General features: G+C 40.8%; 1 protein-coding gene and 1 long non-coding RNA gene across 2 annotated transcripts in view; one reads left to right on the top strand and one right to left on the bottom strand.

The window, feature by feature from the left end:
* Positions 1-18,360, bottom strand: part of GALNTL6 (polypeptide N-acetylgalactosaminyltransferase like 6) — a 726,107-nt gene that overhangs the window by 46,844 nt on the left and 660,903 nt on the right. The window contains exon 9 of the mRNA XM_040965775.1: positions 1,547-1,768. Within this exon, the coding sequence (XP_040821709.1) occupies positions 1,547-1,768 (222 nt within the window). The remainder of the gene's footprint in view (positions 1-1,546; positions 1,769-18,360) is intronic.
* Positions 4,476-18,360, top strand: part of LOC121146413 — a 399,682-nt gene continuing 385,797 nt past the window's right edge. The window contains exons 1-2 of the long non-coding RNA XR_005882213.1: positions 4,476-4,506; positions 13,329-13,433. This is a non-coding gene — a long non-coding RNA (uncharacterized LOC121146413). The remainder of the gene's footprint in view (positions 4,507-13,328; positions 13,434-18,360) is intronic.

The raw sequence follows: 18,360 nt of genomic DNA, 5'->3' as shown, positions 1-18,360 counted from the left end.
CATCTCTGATTTGAATGTCGCTTCCTGCTACTGTGCAACCCAGGTGACAGCAGGTGATAATTTAAGTAATTAAGTCCCTGCCATCCATGTGGGAGACATGGACTGGGTGCTGGTCTCCTGGCTTTGTCTCAGCCCAGCCCTGGCAATTATGAACATTTGGGGAGTGAACCTGTGGATAGAAGAAATCTCTCTGTCTCTCTGTGGTTGTCTACCTTGCAAAGAAATAATGTTTAACAATTAGAAGATAAAAGAATTTCCACTGCTGTAAATTAAGCCCATTGTAGATAGTTGAAACAGATGCAGGCAGACTAGTGCTGCTCATAAGCCAAGAACATTTTCATGGGATGTTTAACATGCAAAGAATGAGACCAAATTACTAAGCAATTTAATCAAATGGCAGGAACACATCCACATATAAAAAGCATGGGGGAAGTGGAGTATCTAGCGAGGGCCTGCCTGTTGACTGAGCTGTCCCAGGGACAAAAAGGGAAAGGCATAGTCTTGGAGTTTCTTAGCAAAGCACAAAATGCTTCCATGACTGGTTGAGCACATTTTTTTTCTACAAGAATAAGGATTGCTTACCCCCAAGTGCCCTCTGGTTCCTCTGGCTTCTCCCACCGTGGCCTGAAGCAACCTTTGTTTTCAGAGTGCTACACGGCCACGTATAGTACTGGCTTGGCAAATATACCTACCACTGTCCATTCCCCACTATCACCCCAACCACCATATCTGCACAATGACCAAAGCCAGTTTTTGGCTTCTGGAATGCTGAAGAACTGGAATGGTGCTTACATCCATCCCAGACTGCACTTTGTCCTGACATCCTCTGCCAAAAGGCAGGCTAAATTGATGGGATAAATCTACCCTGTCCAATTCTAGTCATTGTTCTAGCACACTTTTTTTTTTTCCTATGGGGAAAAGGCGATAGCAACAGCATTGAATAGATCTGAACTCTGTGCAATAGTTCTTTTTTATGCCAAAAGTTAGATATTTTAAAGTAGGGATCTGGGACTATTCAGCTGTTTCCATTTTAGATCGTGAAGTGAAATCTAATAGAAGCACTCAGAGGTGGAAAGGTTAGTACTTATTTAAGGAACCAATGTAGCTTCTGACATCCCACAGTTCTCTGCATTATGGAAATGTGTTTCTTCATGATTCTGCATAGCATGCTCTGATTTGGAAAGCAGCCAAGCCCTTCCATCATCTTGCATATCGATTTGCAAATAGCAACAAAGCTGAGTATAGAAGACAGCAAGACATTTTATACAGGGTATCAGGTTGTCCCTATTTACAGAATACCTTGACAGATACAGGCTCCTGTGATCATTTTACTAATTATAAATGAAAATATTCTTCCAAGTGTTTTAAAAATTTTCTATTTGGGGTGTCAACAGTGGTCAGCAGTTTTGGGTCAGGTCACCCACACTGAGAACCAAATCTTCAGCTCTAGTAATTTCTAAGAGGAGATTACATGCTCATCTTCACTACCTGAGGCTGGAGGAAATGGAGACCCTCTTATGTCACCTTTCATGCAACCTTTCCTCACCTCCCCCCAGGCAGCAGGCGGGGGCTCCACTGGAGGGTAATACTTAGGCACGTCCCAGGCCACCGCAGCCATGAACCATTTGAAGTCCTTGCACTTGAGCTGCTTGCGCAACTCCTTCTGGGCAGAGATGTCTCCCGTGGAGAGGTGTCTGTATTCAGGCCGCCGTTGGTAAATGTACTCCGCAAATTCATCCATCCAGGTCTCAGCCACCCGCTTCAAGTTCTGTGCATTAGGAAAAAAGAAATCATTTATTGGCTTATGCACTCAAAGAGTGGTTTTAGTTGCACCAGAAAATTGAGAAAAGAAAAGTACAAGAAATCAGACAACCTCCAGTAACTCTGACTGGTGGCTTGTTAACAGAAATTCTGTAATTGCAACCAGTGTGATATGCTTTCCCTGCAGCTTTGCACACATTCTGCCCGGGCATGGGGTTCAATTGCTAATTTCGTAATTAATCAGAGCCAGTAATGATTTAGCTCACAGTTCTGTCAGTTTTCTCACTCCTCTTGTTATTTCACAACCATTATTTTTAAAATTATTTTTCGTGTGCAGTTAAAAGAGCTCAAACTGGAGAGAATCAAGTTCCTCTTTGTCAATAAATTTGCAAATACTTTTTCAACAAATAGGGATTTTGGAAAGAAGGAAGATAAACAAGTAGTTATTCTGATATCTCAGTGATGGAGAACTTGACATTATTAATTAAAAGCCTTGTTCTCTGATGGTTTATATGAGCAAATGGATGCCAGGAAGAACTTGTAATTTATGGATAAATTGGGACAAAGGGAAGCACTAAGTGAAATTTATGGACAACTTGAGGCTAAGGGAAGCGCAAAGTAGCCAGCCAGTCTTCTGCTCCCATGTTTCCTTGGGGTGAAAAAAGTGAAAGGTTGATGACAGGGAAATAAGGATATATCTGGTCCAGTCTTTGTTAGTTTGAGGATTGAACAAAATACTTATCGATAATGGCTGTCAGATTCCTTCATTGAAAAATGGCAACAGAAATAAGCACCTACATCATGGAAGTGGTTGCCAGAAAATGTAAGTAGGGTAAGGTCTGTAAGGCACTGAGAATCATTCCTAGCATATGATAGGTTCCATGAATAGTAAAGCTGGTAGGAGTAGGATCTAGAGAGAATATGGGATTGGAAATTGGAGAGCTCGTGTGTTGGACTTGGTTCCTGTGGCCTTTGAGAGGAGCTTTAGTCGAGAATAAATGTTATCTGCTAACCCTTCAAGCTCTGTAGTGCTAACTGGTAGCAGAAACAACTTCTCTTGTCTGGAAGATATATATCTGGATGGCTCCAGACCTTAAGCTGCACTTTGAATTTGTGGATTGCTCAAATACTCTAAAGAAAGCAACAGAATCATGGACAGACTCTAAGGATAATGTCAGATTATAGATTGCTTTTTAAAAGGAGGATAATTTTTCAGGCAATGGTAAAAGAAAAAAAAGAGCACAATAATTGCAAAAGCAACAAAAACTAGTTTGTCTCTAGAAAAGAATATGTAACACTGAAACATGAATAAAGCTTCTGACTATTCTTTAATATGCCTGATAATATCCTGGTTTATAGATGATCTATCTATTCTGCAGCAAGAAAGGAACTTTGTGAAGTATCAGCTATTATATCAAGAAATAGTCTTTAATGCTCAAACCATCCATATTGTTGGCCAAATAGTCACTGAGGTCATTAGTCTGCAACTGTGCTTAATGTTGCTTTTTCACTGTTAGCCTGACTGAGTACTTAGCTTTTGGGAAAACATTAGAAACACAATTGAGAAATATTGCAAGCAATTGCAATAAATTATTTCATTGATGTTCCATGGATTGTACTATAAATTCATCTACTTCAGGACATGGAATAGTGATATGCTTACTTGAGGCCCAGCCTAGTGACAGTGCTGCAAGAGGACCCCGGTGACTCTGTGTGCTTGTCTAGGGAAAGGTCCTGAGAATAGGAGACCTGGAGACCTCTTAGCCAGTACACAGACTCAAGCAGCTGCTTGGGCAGGATGTACCTAAGGTCCTTCCTCCTGGGGCTTAGTGTGAGATCGCTGCTGGCTGAGGGCTAAGACATGCTAGAGGCTCGCTCTTCAGCTTCTCTCATCTCCTTGTGTTTTTCAGTGTGAAGAGCTGCCCAACACTGCATCCTGTTGCCCTGTGCCCCAGGTGAGTGCATGGTGGGAGTCACAAGGCCTGTGTATGGAAACAGTGCTGCTAAGAGGGTCACTTAAAGCCAAAATTTTTATTAGGCAGGTTTTATAGAGAGAAGGAGAAACAGAGATGGGGAGAAAGAGAGATCCTCCATCTGCTGGTTCACTCTGTAAGTGGTCTCAAAAGTCAGAGCTGTGCCAGTCCAAAGCCAGAACCCAGAAGCCTTTTCTACAGCTCCCACGTGGATGTACAGTCCCAAGGACTTGGTTCATCCTCTGTTGCTTTCCCAGGCCACAAACAAAGAATTGGCTAGGAAATACAGCAGATGAAACTCAACTTGGTGCCCAGATGGGATAGTGGCACCACAGGTAGAGGCTTAAGCTGCTGCATCACAGTGCTGACACCAATACTTGCAATTATTAATAGTGCTTGAATTGCACTGACAGTAAAAAATCATATACTATATACCTGAAATTCAAAGTTAGGCATTCTATTCCTTATATGTGTAAATTACATATAATATGTACTCCATGAATGTTTTTAAAAAATTCATGCATTATTTGTGCAGAATCTGCCAAATAATGCTATTGCTAATAAATAGTGCATGCTTTGCTTCTGTAGGAATTATTCCAGAAAAGTTTTAAGTAATTCTCTGCAGAAGAGTCTGGATAACACACAGCTGATGTAATAGAAACACATAACCCCATTGTTTTTGGTTTCTTACAGGTGGGATCCTACTGGTCCTCTATATGTGAAGCAAGCAGGGAGCCAGTCACGGAGCTCAGGGAAACAGCATTGCTAATTGGTAAGTGGAGGTGAGGTCTCAGCATGGCTACACTGCCCTGGTTAGGGTTTAACTTTAGTCTGCAAATAAGCAGGGCAAGGCCTTCTGTGTCTTTATGGGAGCTGGATTTAATTCGGGCCCAACTTTAGACAAGGGAGGATGTGGGAGAGAACAGCATCCCATTCAGATACACCTGCTGTGCATGCAACCAGTACAAAAGTTGGGTTGCAATTTTAGGAAACGATAGCTACTGAAGCTAGGGAGTAAAGAAACAATGTTTTTTATTTTATGTAGACAGCAAATGAAGATTTTCTCTTTTTAAATGTTGCAAACCTTCATACTTTTAAAATGATTAAATGAAATAGAAACTATATGTTACTCTGGGCACTTTCTGCAAGTCCTTTAGTGGTTCTCTGTGTATCACTACATAGTTCTATATTCAACGTAAGCTGGAATTAACCTCTCCTTTTCTTTTGTCACCTAAATCTTTATTAATGCACTTAGCACATCTAGCCCTATGTTAGAGGGCTTTAGAATTCAAGTTTGCCTGAGTTTCTCACTCTGTAATACTAAATCTTGCCTAATTCTAATGTTCATCATGTCTTTGGATTGATGTTTTATCAGGGATGATAATTTGCATCTGTGGCTCTCTTTATAAGAACAAATTTCCAGCTCTAACTGTTCATCTTTACTGTGTGACATGAGGAAAAGAGACAGTTCGATTTTTTTTCTGCTAGTTCATGGAACTGAATAAATCTATCCACTAATTATTATTTTTTGCCATTCACATTTTAGAACCTCTTGTTCTGTTATTTAAAAAATTAAACCTTGGTTCAATTTTTTAGAGTATTATTATTTTTCATTTGTGTTATTTGGGCCACCGCACTTCATAGGCATGCTTTTGTTTCATTGTACAGTGTGTGCTTATTACATGTGCACTGATGTGACCCCAATCCACACACTGCATCTGTGTCAATATTAAGCTGTGGTATTATGGCAGCTTGAGTGATAGATTTCTTTTTCTTTTTTGGGCAATATATATATTTATAATATATATAAATATATATATATATATATTTAGTGGTGTTCTCCAACACACTGGTGTTAGCTAGCTAGCAAAGGCAATCTCAAGCAGCAACAGTTTCTTATTTGTCACAGTCACTCCTACAGAAAGGAATTGCAGCACTATCCTGTGACAGTAAAAATTCTGCTTTGATTTGAATGCATTCCTTGACTCCCCTTTGATGCATAAGCATGCTTTAGTGGCTCAGTGGCCCCACCCCAAGCTCTCTTATCATTGATAATATGATAATGTCATCATGGGTACAGCTCAAAAGAGAATCTCTTCCAGAGAGCCCCAACCTTACTACAGTTATTCAGGGGAGCTCCGCTTCTCTCTGATCTATGGACTTCTTTGAAGTCGGTGGGAAACCTTCTGATAAGGAACTTATTATTCCTAGGGAGAGGAGACTAATCTAGCCCTGCAAAGGAGACTTCTCTGACAGACAGTTTCCTCCTCTCTCCTCCTCAAGGCTGTGGGAGCTGTTTGCAGGTTGTTACCTCCTTCTGACTGTCTTGAGCAAGGGTCAGATTTTTCTTTGTTTATATATCTCTATCCCTAATCTATTATTTTTTATATTGATGGTGTATTTACTGTAGCATCTAGTGCAGCCTTTAGAAATAGGGTGAACAAGCAAAATCAACTCAACTTCCAAAATATTTAGCAACATATCATCAAAAAGGTTTGTGTTCCTAATTTAAGAACAATATTACTAAAGAATAAAAATTCACTTATTTGAGAGTTAGAGGGAGAGAACATTATTCTAATCCCCAGTTCACTCTCTAAATGCCAATAGGGATGGTTCAGGCAGAAGCCAGGAACCAGGAGCAAGGACCTCAATCCAGGCGCCCTACATATTGTGCCAAGGATCCAAGTACTTGTGCCGTCATCTGGTGCCTGTTTGTTTTCAGAAAGCTTGAGTCAGAAGCTGCATGTGGGTATCACATCCAGGTACTCTGATACGGGAACAGGCATCTTAACTGCTAGCCCGAATGCTCACATCATCTGCGCAGTTACAAGTGTACAATTTGATACACTTAACACATTCGTATATGTTAGTGAAGCCATCACTGCAGTTAAGTAATGGACACATCTATGACCTCCAAACTTTCCTTCATGCCTCTTTGAAATTCCTTGCCTGTCTGCATTCCAACCAGTGATAATACTTTTTATTGGTACAGTTTAATTTGTATTTTCTAGAATAATATCATATCACACATTGGTGTTTGTGTCTGGCTTTTTTTCTAAAAAGAGACAAGGGGGGGGGGGAGAGAGAGAAGAAACAGACAATGAGAGAGTTTTCATCCACTGATTCACTCCCCAAATTCCTGTAGTAGCCAGGGCTTGGTTAGGCTGAACCCAGGACATGGAGCTCTTCCATCTAAGTTAGTGTAGTAACATGTATCCACTTTTTTGTATTTAATTCTATGAATATACAATTTATTTATCTGTTTACCTGATGTTGGTCAAGTGAATTGTTTGCATTTTGGGCCGATTACAAATAAAATTGCTATGAACAATCTTCCTAAGTCTTGGTCTGTATGTTTGTTTTATTTCTTTTGAGAACATATCTTGAAGTAGAATGGGCATAATAGGTATGTATCCAACTTTTAAAGAAATTACTAAGTTATTTTCCAAAGTGGCTATGTTCTTTACATTTCCCTAAAGACTAGTAATATCATGCATCTTTTTATGTACTGTACTTATTTGTCATTTGTATGTATTGTCTTTGGTGAAGTATCTGTTAAAAATCTTTGGCCCATTTTAAAGATTGGTTCCTTATATTGTTGAATTTTAAGAATTATTTATTTGATTTATAAATCATTTATTAGAAATACACTCTCCAAATATTTTTTTCAAGCACTTGCATTTTGTTTTGTTGTGTTAATAGTATCTTTGTAGAGCAGGTAGTCTTGATTTCAATGAAGTTCATCAATTTTTTTCTTATACGGATAGAGCCTACAGTATCTAAGGCATTTTTGCCTTACCTGAAAAAATTATTTCCTCATTTTCTTTTCTAGAAACATTTAAATTGTATTTTTAGATATACAACATATTTTTAATTCATCATTTTGTATATGGTACAAGATGCAATTTTTAAAATATATATGTATTTTTTGGAAAGTCAGATATACAGAGAAGAGGAGAGACAGAGAGAAAGAGCTTCCATCCGATAATTCACTCCCCAAGTGACTGCAACGACCGGTGCTGTGCCAGTCTGAAGCCAGGGGTCAGGAGCCTCCTCTGGGTCTCCCACACAGAATTCCAAGGCTTTAGGACGTTCTCCTCTGCTTTCCCAGGCCACAAGCAGGGAGGTGGATGGGAAGTAGGGCACCCACATGGGATACTGGAGCATGCAAGGCAAGGACTCTAGCTGCTAGACCACTGCGCTGGGCCCAAGATGCACAATTTATTTACCTTTAATTTCTAGCTATCTATTTTTTTGTATGATATGTTGGGGGAAAAAACCTATCATTTTGGGGTTGGAGTTGTGCCACAGTAAGTAAAGGCACCGCCTGCAGCAGAGGCATCCCATATGTGTACTACCTCATGCCCCAGTTTTTCTGTTTCTGATCCAGCTTCTTTTTAATGGTCTGGGAAAGCAGCAGAAGATACCCCATGTGCTTGGCTTCCTACTACCTACAGGTGACATCATGATGGACCTCCTGGCTCTTTGATTCATCCTGGGACAGCCCTCGTTCTTGTAGCCATTTGGGGATTGGACCAATGGATCCAAGATCTCTCTCTCTCCATCCATATCTCTCCTTCTCTCTCTTTGTAACTCTTCCTTCCAAATAAATAAATCTTTAAAAATAAAAACATGCTGCTTTGGTTTTCTACCATCACTCAGGTTATACAACATCAAATGGAAATACTTTTTCTACCTCAACCATCACAAAACCAAGAGGTAAACTTGGGTTGGATTTTCAGTTGGGAGTGGAAATCTTGCCACTGATCAGTAAACTATGAGAAACAAGGGTAATTAGAATGGAAATGAAATAGCAGGGGCCTCAAGCAAAGTATCACCGTGTATTCACACATCTCACGGGAAGCAGCTTATTCCACAAAATGAATTCCTCCTACCCACGAGCTCCTGTGGCTTCACCATCCAACTGGGCACTTGGAAAACAAAGTTATAAAGCACCTGTTATTCCTTAGAAGTGTTGCATTTTTGGTTATTGAGACTATGGCATCCTGAAATATTTTAATTTGCTTAAATTTCAGTTTCTTAATTTTGTAGCAGCAGGAACCTATTTTATCTGAGCAAGCTTTCTTTCTGAGGCCCCAGTGGAGAAATGGATGCAGGATAATGTTCAATTTTAATGGACAAAATGATAAAAAACGCAATTAGAATTCCCCCTAGACTACAAATAGAACTCACCATGTAGTTTTGTTTCTCAAGTGCTTTGAACAAAGAAAACTATATAATGCTAAATAACAATGTAAACTGCTAAAGTGTCTCTAGCTGTAGGCAGATGTCTAGGTTGCCTTGTTCCTAGGCAAGTGTTACACTGCAGGCAGAAAAGCAGCCAAGGCTGGCAGGCATTCTGGGCCTAGTTCATGCCAAATTTGTTTTAACTATACCGATGTGCCAGCATGGTTGACTACCCTATTCCATTTTTTCTGTTTTAAAAGATATGTGGGGAAAGCTGGATGGGGATATGCTGCTGTAGCCCTCAGGTGGGGGGCATGTACTGCAGATTGCCTGGGGAAGGGAGTCTAGGGATGTATTGCAGTGGGAATGGCTAAGGGCATGTTTGACAGGGCAGAAATGACTTTTGGAGGCTTCCATGGACCCGGCTACTTCATTTGCAGATAGATTAGGGAGTTTATAGAGCTTTGGAGAGGGTGAATTGAAGGGCATGTTTGAGTCAAGCCAGGTACCTATCCACATGTGAGACCTGGGCTGGGCTAAACTGCATCGTCTGCCACCTACAAGTGTACATAAAAGCCGGGACTGTGTGAGTATGCCTTGCTGGGCTAAGCCACAGCACCTGGCTGTGTGTCAAAGCAGGGGTAGACCACATCAGGCTGGGCTGTAACACCTATCAGAATGTGACAAAACTGAATCTGGGGGCAGGGGCAGATCCTATAGGGGACTGGTGGGCTTGTGCCTTTGTGGACTGCACCACCTGCTGGTTTATATGAAGAGCTGGACATGGTGACCAGCCAAGCCAGGCTGCAATATTCACCAGCATTTGTGTGGGCTGGGTCTAGAGACAGGCTGGAGTGAGTCATATCATAGCACCCACTGGAGAGTCAGGACAGGATGTGGGCTGTGCCTAGCTGGGCTAGGCTGCAAAACTTGCCAGCAAGAGCTGAGATGGTGGGTGGAACATGCCAGGATAGGTTGAAGTACCTGTCAGCACTAATATCTGTGGCTGGGAATGGGCTTGAGGGAGAACTCTGGAGACGCCATTGTTAAGCTAAAGCTTCCAGTGGTGAGCTGGGGTTGAGGGTGACTGTGGGTGTGTGGGAGCTGGGTTTAGGGGCAGGCCAGACTAGGCTAGGCTGTAATACTTGCTGTCACTTGTGAGAGCCAGAATGGGTATGGGGCAATCTGGGCTAGGCCAAAGCACCCAATGGTAAGAGCCAGAATGGGTAAGAGCAAATTAGGCCTGGCCACAGAACCTGCTGGTGAGTGCCAGGACTATGGGCTGGCCACATCAGGCTGGGCTGCAGTACCCACTGGTGCATAGGAGATCCAGTAGGGAAACTCAGGGGAACTCCTTTGCTAGATTGTAGCTCCTCATAGTGAGTGCAAGACCAGGAGCTGGGGGCAGACCAGGCCAGGCCAGGCTGTGCTGTAACACCCTTCAACATGTATGCGAGTCGTATCCGGGGTGACTTGAGCTGGACCAATTTACTGCGTACACTGGTATGGCCAAGACCCATGATGGGATGCAGGCTAGGTTGAGTTGGATCGTAATACCTGCCACCTCACAGGAGGGCTGGGTTGGGCCAGGCTGAACTAGGCTGCTGTACCTGCTGATGAGAGCTGGAACTTATAGTTCTAACTGGAACTATATCTGTGTGCCAGGCTGGAACTGGAACTGGGAGTGGGCCAGGCTAGCCAGGCTGTAGCACCTGTTGGCAAATGCCGAGACTGGAGGCAGGCCCTGTGAGGCTGAGATTGTAGAATCTACTGGAATGCAGAAGACCCAAGGCTAAGAGCAGGATTAATAGGGGAACTGTGTAGATTCCCTTTCTAGATTGCTTCTTCCTCTGGTAAGCATGAGAACTGGAACTGGGGCTGGGCCTGGCTGGACTAGACTGCAACACTGCTAGCAAGAACTCCCCTGTTAGGCTGCAGTTCCTGTGATGAGCACAAGAGCCATGGCTGGTGGTGAACTGGGCTGAGCAAGGCACCAGCATCTATTGGGGTACATGTGGGGTGGACCTGGGGGAGTGTTGGACTGAGCTAAGCTGCAGCACCCTCGGATGTGCACCCAGATGGGATTCAGAATGGACCAGACTAGGCTATAGCACTCATCAATTTGCATGAGAGATGGCACTGGAGGTGGAACTGACCAGGCAGCTGCATTCAGGTAGCAACTGAGGTGGCCCAGTCCTGACACATGCACACCAAGGTTGGACCACATATATTGTGATTTTTCCCCACAACCAGGGTTTTAGTTTAGCCATCTAGTTGGGGAGCCCCTCAAGAAACCTCAGCTGGTGTGACCTCAGATTTGATTCTTGTGTGAGCCAGCCAATGCAGGATCAGGTTCAGTCTGTCCCCTGCGCCAGACGATGTACATACTGGTGAATGCAGCTTCCTGGTCAGTTCCACCTTCAGTGCTTCATGATTTATTGAATCATTATTATCACATAATAAATTCATGACTGATTTTCAGGAAGGATATCATAGTGAATGAGGAAATAATATTAGTAAAAGATGCCAAGCATTCTTAAATCAAAAGTTGCATCTGAATAGATGGTAATGTAGTTTAAAAATATGATCACGAGGGGAATGAAGCAAACACAGGATTGCAGTATGTGAAGCATCTAGTTTTTTGCCACAGGCATTGGACAGCCTTACTGCCCTTTGGGTTTTATTGTCGGGAGGGATTAGAGATGGCTGTTGTTTTCAGAGGGATTGTTTTGCAACAGAAGCTCTAGCTGTTTATGCAGGCTGAGCGTTTGGGGGACGAATTCATCATTTCCTGCTTCTTGGAAGAAATCCCATTACAAACTACTATGTTCCTGAACTCAATGATAGCTTCAAACAAAGCATCTGGCTCTATGGTTTAACAGCAGTAGAAAAACAGGCTGGTTGCTATTGATGTCCAAGGTTGTGATGTTACAGCTCTTATTTGCTGGGCAGCTTTATGAGGGCAAACTGATTCACAGTCTTCAGGGCAGAAAGGTCAATTTTTAGGAGTGTAGATTTCCCATTCATCACAATCCTTTATAGCCCTGTTGGTAATTTTATTTTTAGATATCAAACTAGTCATTTCAGTCTGGTTAATGCCTTTTTTCAACTGATACATTTTCCGACATAAACAAGGGGGAACTGCATATGGCAGTTACTGTGCTCTTTGTAGGCAAGGACAACTGACACATGGTCAACAAAGAGGTATTCACCGATGGACTTGTGTGGCCTGGCTTCGGTAGCTGTTCTCCTCCTTTGCCTCCTCCTCTTCTGCACCTCCTGCATCTCCATTAATGTTAAGATTCTGAGAAGCTGTATGAAGTTAGTAGAGCTAGATGTCACTAGGGAGACAGCACTGAAAGAATGGCATCTTGGGAAGTCTACCTACAATTGACAGAGGCAGAATAACTAATTTTCCCTCAGACATCAGCATTTAGCCCTGGTGCTCATGATGTAATAATCATACAAAATCTCTGAAGGTCATTACATTTAGCTAAGAAATTCTAAGTAAATATTTAAAGTAAAAAAAGGAGATTGTATATAGATTAATGTAGTCTATAGGATCATTAAACATAATTTGTTAACTCATAAAACATTGTATATAAATAGTGCTATCTGCTGTTTATGACATTTTCTCTAATAATACCACTTTTAACATGCTATTCTATGCAAAACCAATGAGAAACAATGGTTTTACTTGTAATTTTTGACTTTATTATGGTGAGAAAACAATATGGATTCAACAGAAGCCATAGTTTGAATTTTGATCCCTCCTGAGCTACCAGTATGAAGTGGACTCCTCTCTCACTGTGTTGGATGGTGCTATTGAGTTGCAGGTCCTAGTCAGACAGGAGCTCAGAAAGGTACTGCTATGCTATGATGGTCAGTAGGTTAGGGGTACTAAATGCATCTTCAACTTAGGATATTTTCAGTTTCTGATCAGTTTACTAGGACATAACCATCAGAAGCTCAGGGATATGTATAAGGTATGTATTTCATTCTGTAGTGAGTTTATTTTCATTATTTCTTCTCTCAAATCCATAATACTCTGACAGTTGTATTTAGATTGTGAGCAATGTGGACACTATAGTCATAACTGAGGCCATCAGCTGAAAGAAATGAAGATTTGTGTGCTGCTTATTTATCCTTTAACCTTCCAGGCCCTAGCACAGAATCTGGTACAATTGATACTTTTTTCATTAAGGAAAATGTGGAAAGTTTTTGTGGACTCTTGGAATTCTGTATGGAAAGAATATGCATGTCTCCTTAGATCTGGATGCCCCTGAACACATGTGTAGGCTACCATTTGGAATCCAGAATATCTAAAACCAACCTCAGCATCTTCTCTCTACCTCTTTCTTATTTTTCTAGCTCTATACTGAGGTAGTTTTTTTTTTTTTTAATTAGATGCCAAGATGGATCGCTTCTCGGACTTTTGGCTAAGATCAAGTGTAGATGCCAAGATGGAAACCTCACAGTCATGTTTAACTCTTACCCTGCTTGTCCAGGATGGTAAGCTAATAAATATCTTGCATGATATTTTCTTTACCAATACTTCCTATATTCAAAATGTTACTGTCTAGTTTTGTCTTTCCATTGTGGATCTTCCATTTTTATCCTGAAATTTCCTGTTCCGAGGTTATAAATTTCTTCTCTTGGTCTGTTAGAAAAAGGCCACACTGATAGTCTGCATAGAGGTTACTCCAGGATCTTCCTCCAGTGCACATTCAACTCCATGGATCTCAAACACAGTCTCTCATACTTCTCTGTGCCTATTTATTCCTACTTGGTGCTTTGATCCTCCTGGCACACCTACTATAGAGGCCCCAGCTGATCCTCTTTATTTCAACCTATGTTAAGGGGCAGGCTGGTTAAGAGCATCGTTTGGGAAGGAAGGCTGACTCTGGCTCACAGATGTGTCTTTACTCACTAACCAGACAACATTCACCCTTTTTTACTGTGAATTAACGTTTTCAGGAACCGTGAAACATCCTGTACAATTTGATTTTTATGAGATTTTACATCCTTGGTTGTTGCCATTATCCTGAGAGTTGTAAAAATCTAAATTCTTCTAGCTCCTTGATTGGTTTCCATAAAACACAAGATGAAATTTTACAATAAGACAATTATTGCTACTGTGCCAGAGGTGAAACAGAAATATGCAGTTCCCTGATTTGCATTCTCTGAAGGGTGAAGGTCGGTTTTAACCTTGTCTGCTGCTCAGAAGGCAGCTGTGTGTGTTTCCAGTTCTCCTCACACATCTGCAGAGCCGCCCTCCAAGGACATCAGGACCCTGCTTGGGAAATGCCCAGTTTGGCCAGCTCTCAGGAGGACTAAGACTCAATGGTTTTGTGTCAGCTGCTATGTTTAGTTATGCAGTAACTGCTCCCCTCTCCCACTTCCCTAGTCTGTTTTTGCTATTAGATCCACATGGCTCAGGTCTTGTGGCTTTGATGGTCTCCAACACATTGACATTCTCCAAGAAGTCTATGAATTTCCCCCCAAAAGGCCAGCAACTATTGCTCTTTCAGCACAGAACTCCCCGCATGTAACAGTCTGTTGGAATGTGGGGTTTTCTCTGAAATTCTTCGGTTAGCCCTGGGGGCCCTCAAGGGCTATGCACAGCACCATTCAGTGTCCCTTCTGAGATGAATACTGTCCCTGCTAGGCCAAAGAAAGGATGATTGCTATGGAGATTTTCTAGTGTTCCAACACTCTGGGAATGAATATTTGTTTCCTCTGGGACTGTTTTTCCCTAGTGAAAAAGATAGTCCTACTGTTTGTCCCTGTTGAAAAGATACTCCAACTGTGCTCCAGTATTCTAATATTAGACCCTGAGCTGATCCAGTAAAAATACTCAACTGAATTGATGAGAAGTAAGATTCTGATTCCTAGATAATGCTGAATTGTAAGACAGTGCATTCAGATGTTTTGCATTTTGTTGGAAATGATACAGGTTTGATAATTTTTGTTTTGAACAAATAAAGGCATTTACCGAAAAGTTGTATTTTTATCATAAATGGAGGGAAAAAAAGCTGGTAATTATTGCAGAAAAGAGATGATGTTAATAGAAAAAAATTACTGTGATACTCATTTTTCTAAATTCAATGCAGTTTGATTTAAAAAAACAATGCCAAGAAATCGACTCTGGTCACTGATCCTGAGTTTGGGAACCAGTGTTCTATGAGCTTATTGCTTTAATTGGCATATGCTTGGAGGTCCTCTTTCAATTCCAGAGAGGACTAGAGCAGATCATAGCTGTGATACCACCTTCTCTTCTCCTCTTTCCTCTATGCATTTGAACAACTCCGCGTTATCTTGGTTTCTAATGATTTAATATATGTATATATTTAAATATGGATTCTCTTTGTTTCACTCTCCATAATTAAAAGAGAGAGAGAGACAGAGAGAGCAAACTCATCCATTGCTTTGCTCCCAAACCACATGCAGCAGTCAGACTAGACCAGGTCAAAACCAGGGGCCTAGGACTCCAGCTGAGTCTTCCACAAGGATGGCAGGGACCCAAGTACTTGAATCTTCACCTGCTGCTTTCCCAGGTGCACACTGGCAGGAAGCTGATAATTGTGAGCCAAGCCTGGACAGGAATCAGGCACTGCAGTATGAGATGTAGGCGTCCTGAGAGGCGTTTTTAACAGAGCCCAACGCCCACTCCTCATTTATGTTTACCTTGTCTGTTCCAACCAAAGTGTAGCACTAGGTAACTAGAACGCATTGAAAACCTAATTATTTAAATTTATTTCTATATGATGCTTAGAATACGTAGACTTTTGACAAATATGAGTCTGTGTCTGTGTTCATGTATTTTGGAGGTTTGCTGGGATCATCATTTAACCCAGGCACATAAATGAAAGATATATATTTTAAAAGAAATAAACCAGTTTTTTAAAGAAAATAAGCCTTCAGGGTCATGTCTCCAGCTTCTTCTCCACTTGCAAATGAAGCTGGGAAGATTTAAATGTTAACTGAGTAGTTGTGACCCTGCATTTTAAGCATCTTTACAAACTTATCATTTCTGAAGATTTAATAATAATTCATAGTGTTGCACGGTACTTAAGATTCTTCCTCAAAAAATCAGGATTGTTTCTCATTTTAATGTACTTTTTAAACTTAAAATCATAAAATGTTCTTAGACTGACAGTTGAGCTTCAATATTTATGACTTTCTGATTGCTCTAGTAGCTTAGAAAAAATAAAAATGAGCTCTCAAGTAAAATTTAAGTAGAAAAGATTAAAATTCAGAATTATGGACTTTTTTTTCACTTGGATACTTACTTTTTCCTGGAAGTTTTATGTGTTTGTCACAGTTTCCCTATATTTGACAGTTCTTGAAAAAATACTAAATTTCTTTCCTAAAAATATATGGACAGTTTTATTTTTTTGAAAATGATCGTTTTTAGATCAGTGCAACTCATCTGGTCCCACCTCCCACTTTTACATTTTATTTTTGACTATAAAACAGCCACACAAATCATCCATCTTGCAAATGAAATGAATCATTTAGGGGGATAAGCTGAAAACCTATGTGTGAATGAAAATGGATAAATCATAGAACAGCATTATCTTTAGGATAGTTTAAACCACCAAGATTTATATCCACATGATTCATTTGTGATGTGTGTGTCCAATTGTTCAATCACTAACTTTTGTATAAATTCTTATTTTTGAATTCTGATATAATAGGTCTTATGACTAAGCTAACCCATGTTTCAGGCTTGGTGTAATGGCTCAGTGGCTAAATCCTTGCCTTGCATCTGCTGGGATCCCATATGGGCACAGGGTCGTGTAAATGCTGCTCTACTTCCCATCCAGCTCCCTGCTTGTGGCCTAGGAAAGCAGTGGAGGTTGGCCTAGCGCCTTGGAACACTGTACCTATGTGGGAGACCTGGAAGACATTTTTGTTTCTTGGCTCATGACTTCAGATTGGCTCAACCCTGGCCACTGCAGCCACTTGGGAAGTCAACTAGCAGACTGGAGATCTTTCTCTCTGTCTTGCTTTCTGTCTGTAAATCTGCCTTTCTAATAAGAATAAATAAATCGTAAAAATGCCCATATTTCCTTACCTAAAATACTGCTCTTTAATTAATTTATGATTTTGTAAATGTTTTTCTTTTCCTCAAATAGTGTATTTCTATAGTTTTTTAGGGGAGTATGTTGCTTATGTCTAATTCATTTTAGGTGGAGGAAGGAAAAACTGGACTACTTTCTTTAAGGTGTATATAATGCAACTTCATTATTCTAAACTGTAACTGCCATAAATAAGATTATGGATGTGACTAAAGAAAACTGGTGATACTGCCTGGTGGCAATAATCATGGGCTAAAGAGGAACAACTTCCTCTCTAAATATTTCACCATTAATTAAGCCTATATTTTCCTTCATTAAAATGTTTAAGTATGGGGCCAGTGCACTATCTTTCGTATTCGTTTTGGCATCCCAAATAGGCACTAGTTTGAGTCCCAGCTGCTTTACTTACAAACCAGTTGCCTGATAATAGCCTGGGAAAGCAGTTGAAGATGGCCTGAGTCTTGGGCCCCTACATCCATGTGGAAGACCCGAAGGAAGCTCCTGGCTGCCAGCTTCAGATTGGCCCAGCTCTGGCCATTGCAGCAACTAGCTGAAATATTTCTCTGTCTCTCTCTCTCTTTCTCTAGCTCTTTCAAGTATAACACATAAATCTTACAAAACATCTTAAGCCCATAGTGTTTTCTTGATTAGCATTTTTCTTTTCCACAAACATCTCAATGTTCACTGGGAGCACAGCGGCCAATGAAACAAACACAGTCTTAGCCTTTGAAGTATGAATGCTGTAATGAGTCCTGATGCTCCAGTATGCTTGTTTATTTGTTTATTACAAAGTTAGTTTGTGATATGAGGTTTTGGAGCTTTGTATAAAAGTCTCAAATTGTTATAAGTTGTCTATTGAGAAAAAAAGAGCCAAAATTAATAATTCAGGAATAAATCCCTATAGAGGGCACTGTACAATGGATGTGGTAAAAGACATTCTCTGGATTTGGCATTGGAAAAGTAGCAGATGCATATTACGCTGAAGACGAAGACCTCAGCCGTGAAGAAGAAAATTGAGCAATTGTCAGGATCAGTGGGGAGAAAGTATAGCAACTATGTCCTCACAAACTTGTACGGGAATTTTGTAAAAGGCAGAGAAAGGAATCCTTGCATTTTGTATATAAAACTTAAAAAAAAAGATTTGGTAGGTTTTATAATTTTGAGGATGAAATAGAATTTAATGCAAAGCTGGGCTTAGTTGCAAATAAGAAGGCAGTTTTTGGACATCCACCTCCTCTATCTCCCATTTCCCCCATTTTCCTTCTGTCTGTTAACTGTCCTGTTAGACTCCACATCGAGAAAATAATTGAGATTCATTCTATAGACATGTAGATTCATTCTCAAACTCCTACTGT

Source organism: Ochotona curzoniae, unplaced genomic scaffold, assembly GCF_017591425.1.
Source record: "Ochotona curzoniae isolate NIBS_2020 unplaced genomic scaffold, NIBS_Ocur_1.0 scaffold_4505, whole genome shotgun sequence".
Classification (NCBI taxonomy): Eukaryota; Metazoa; Chordata; class Mammalia; order Lagomorpha; family Ochotonidae; genus Ochotona; species Ochotona curzoniae.
This window is presented reverse-complemented; position numbering and strand designations above follow the sequence as displayed.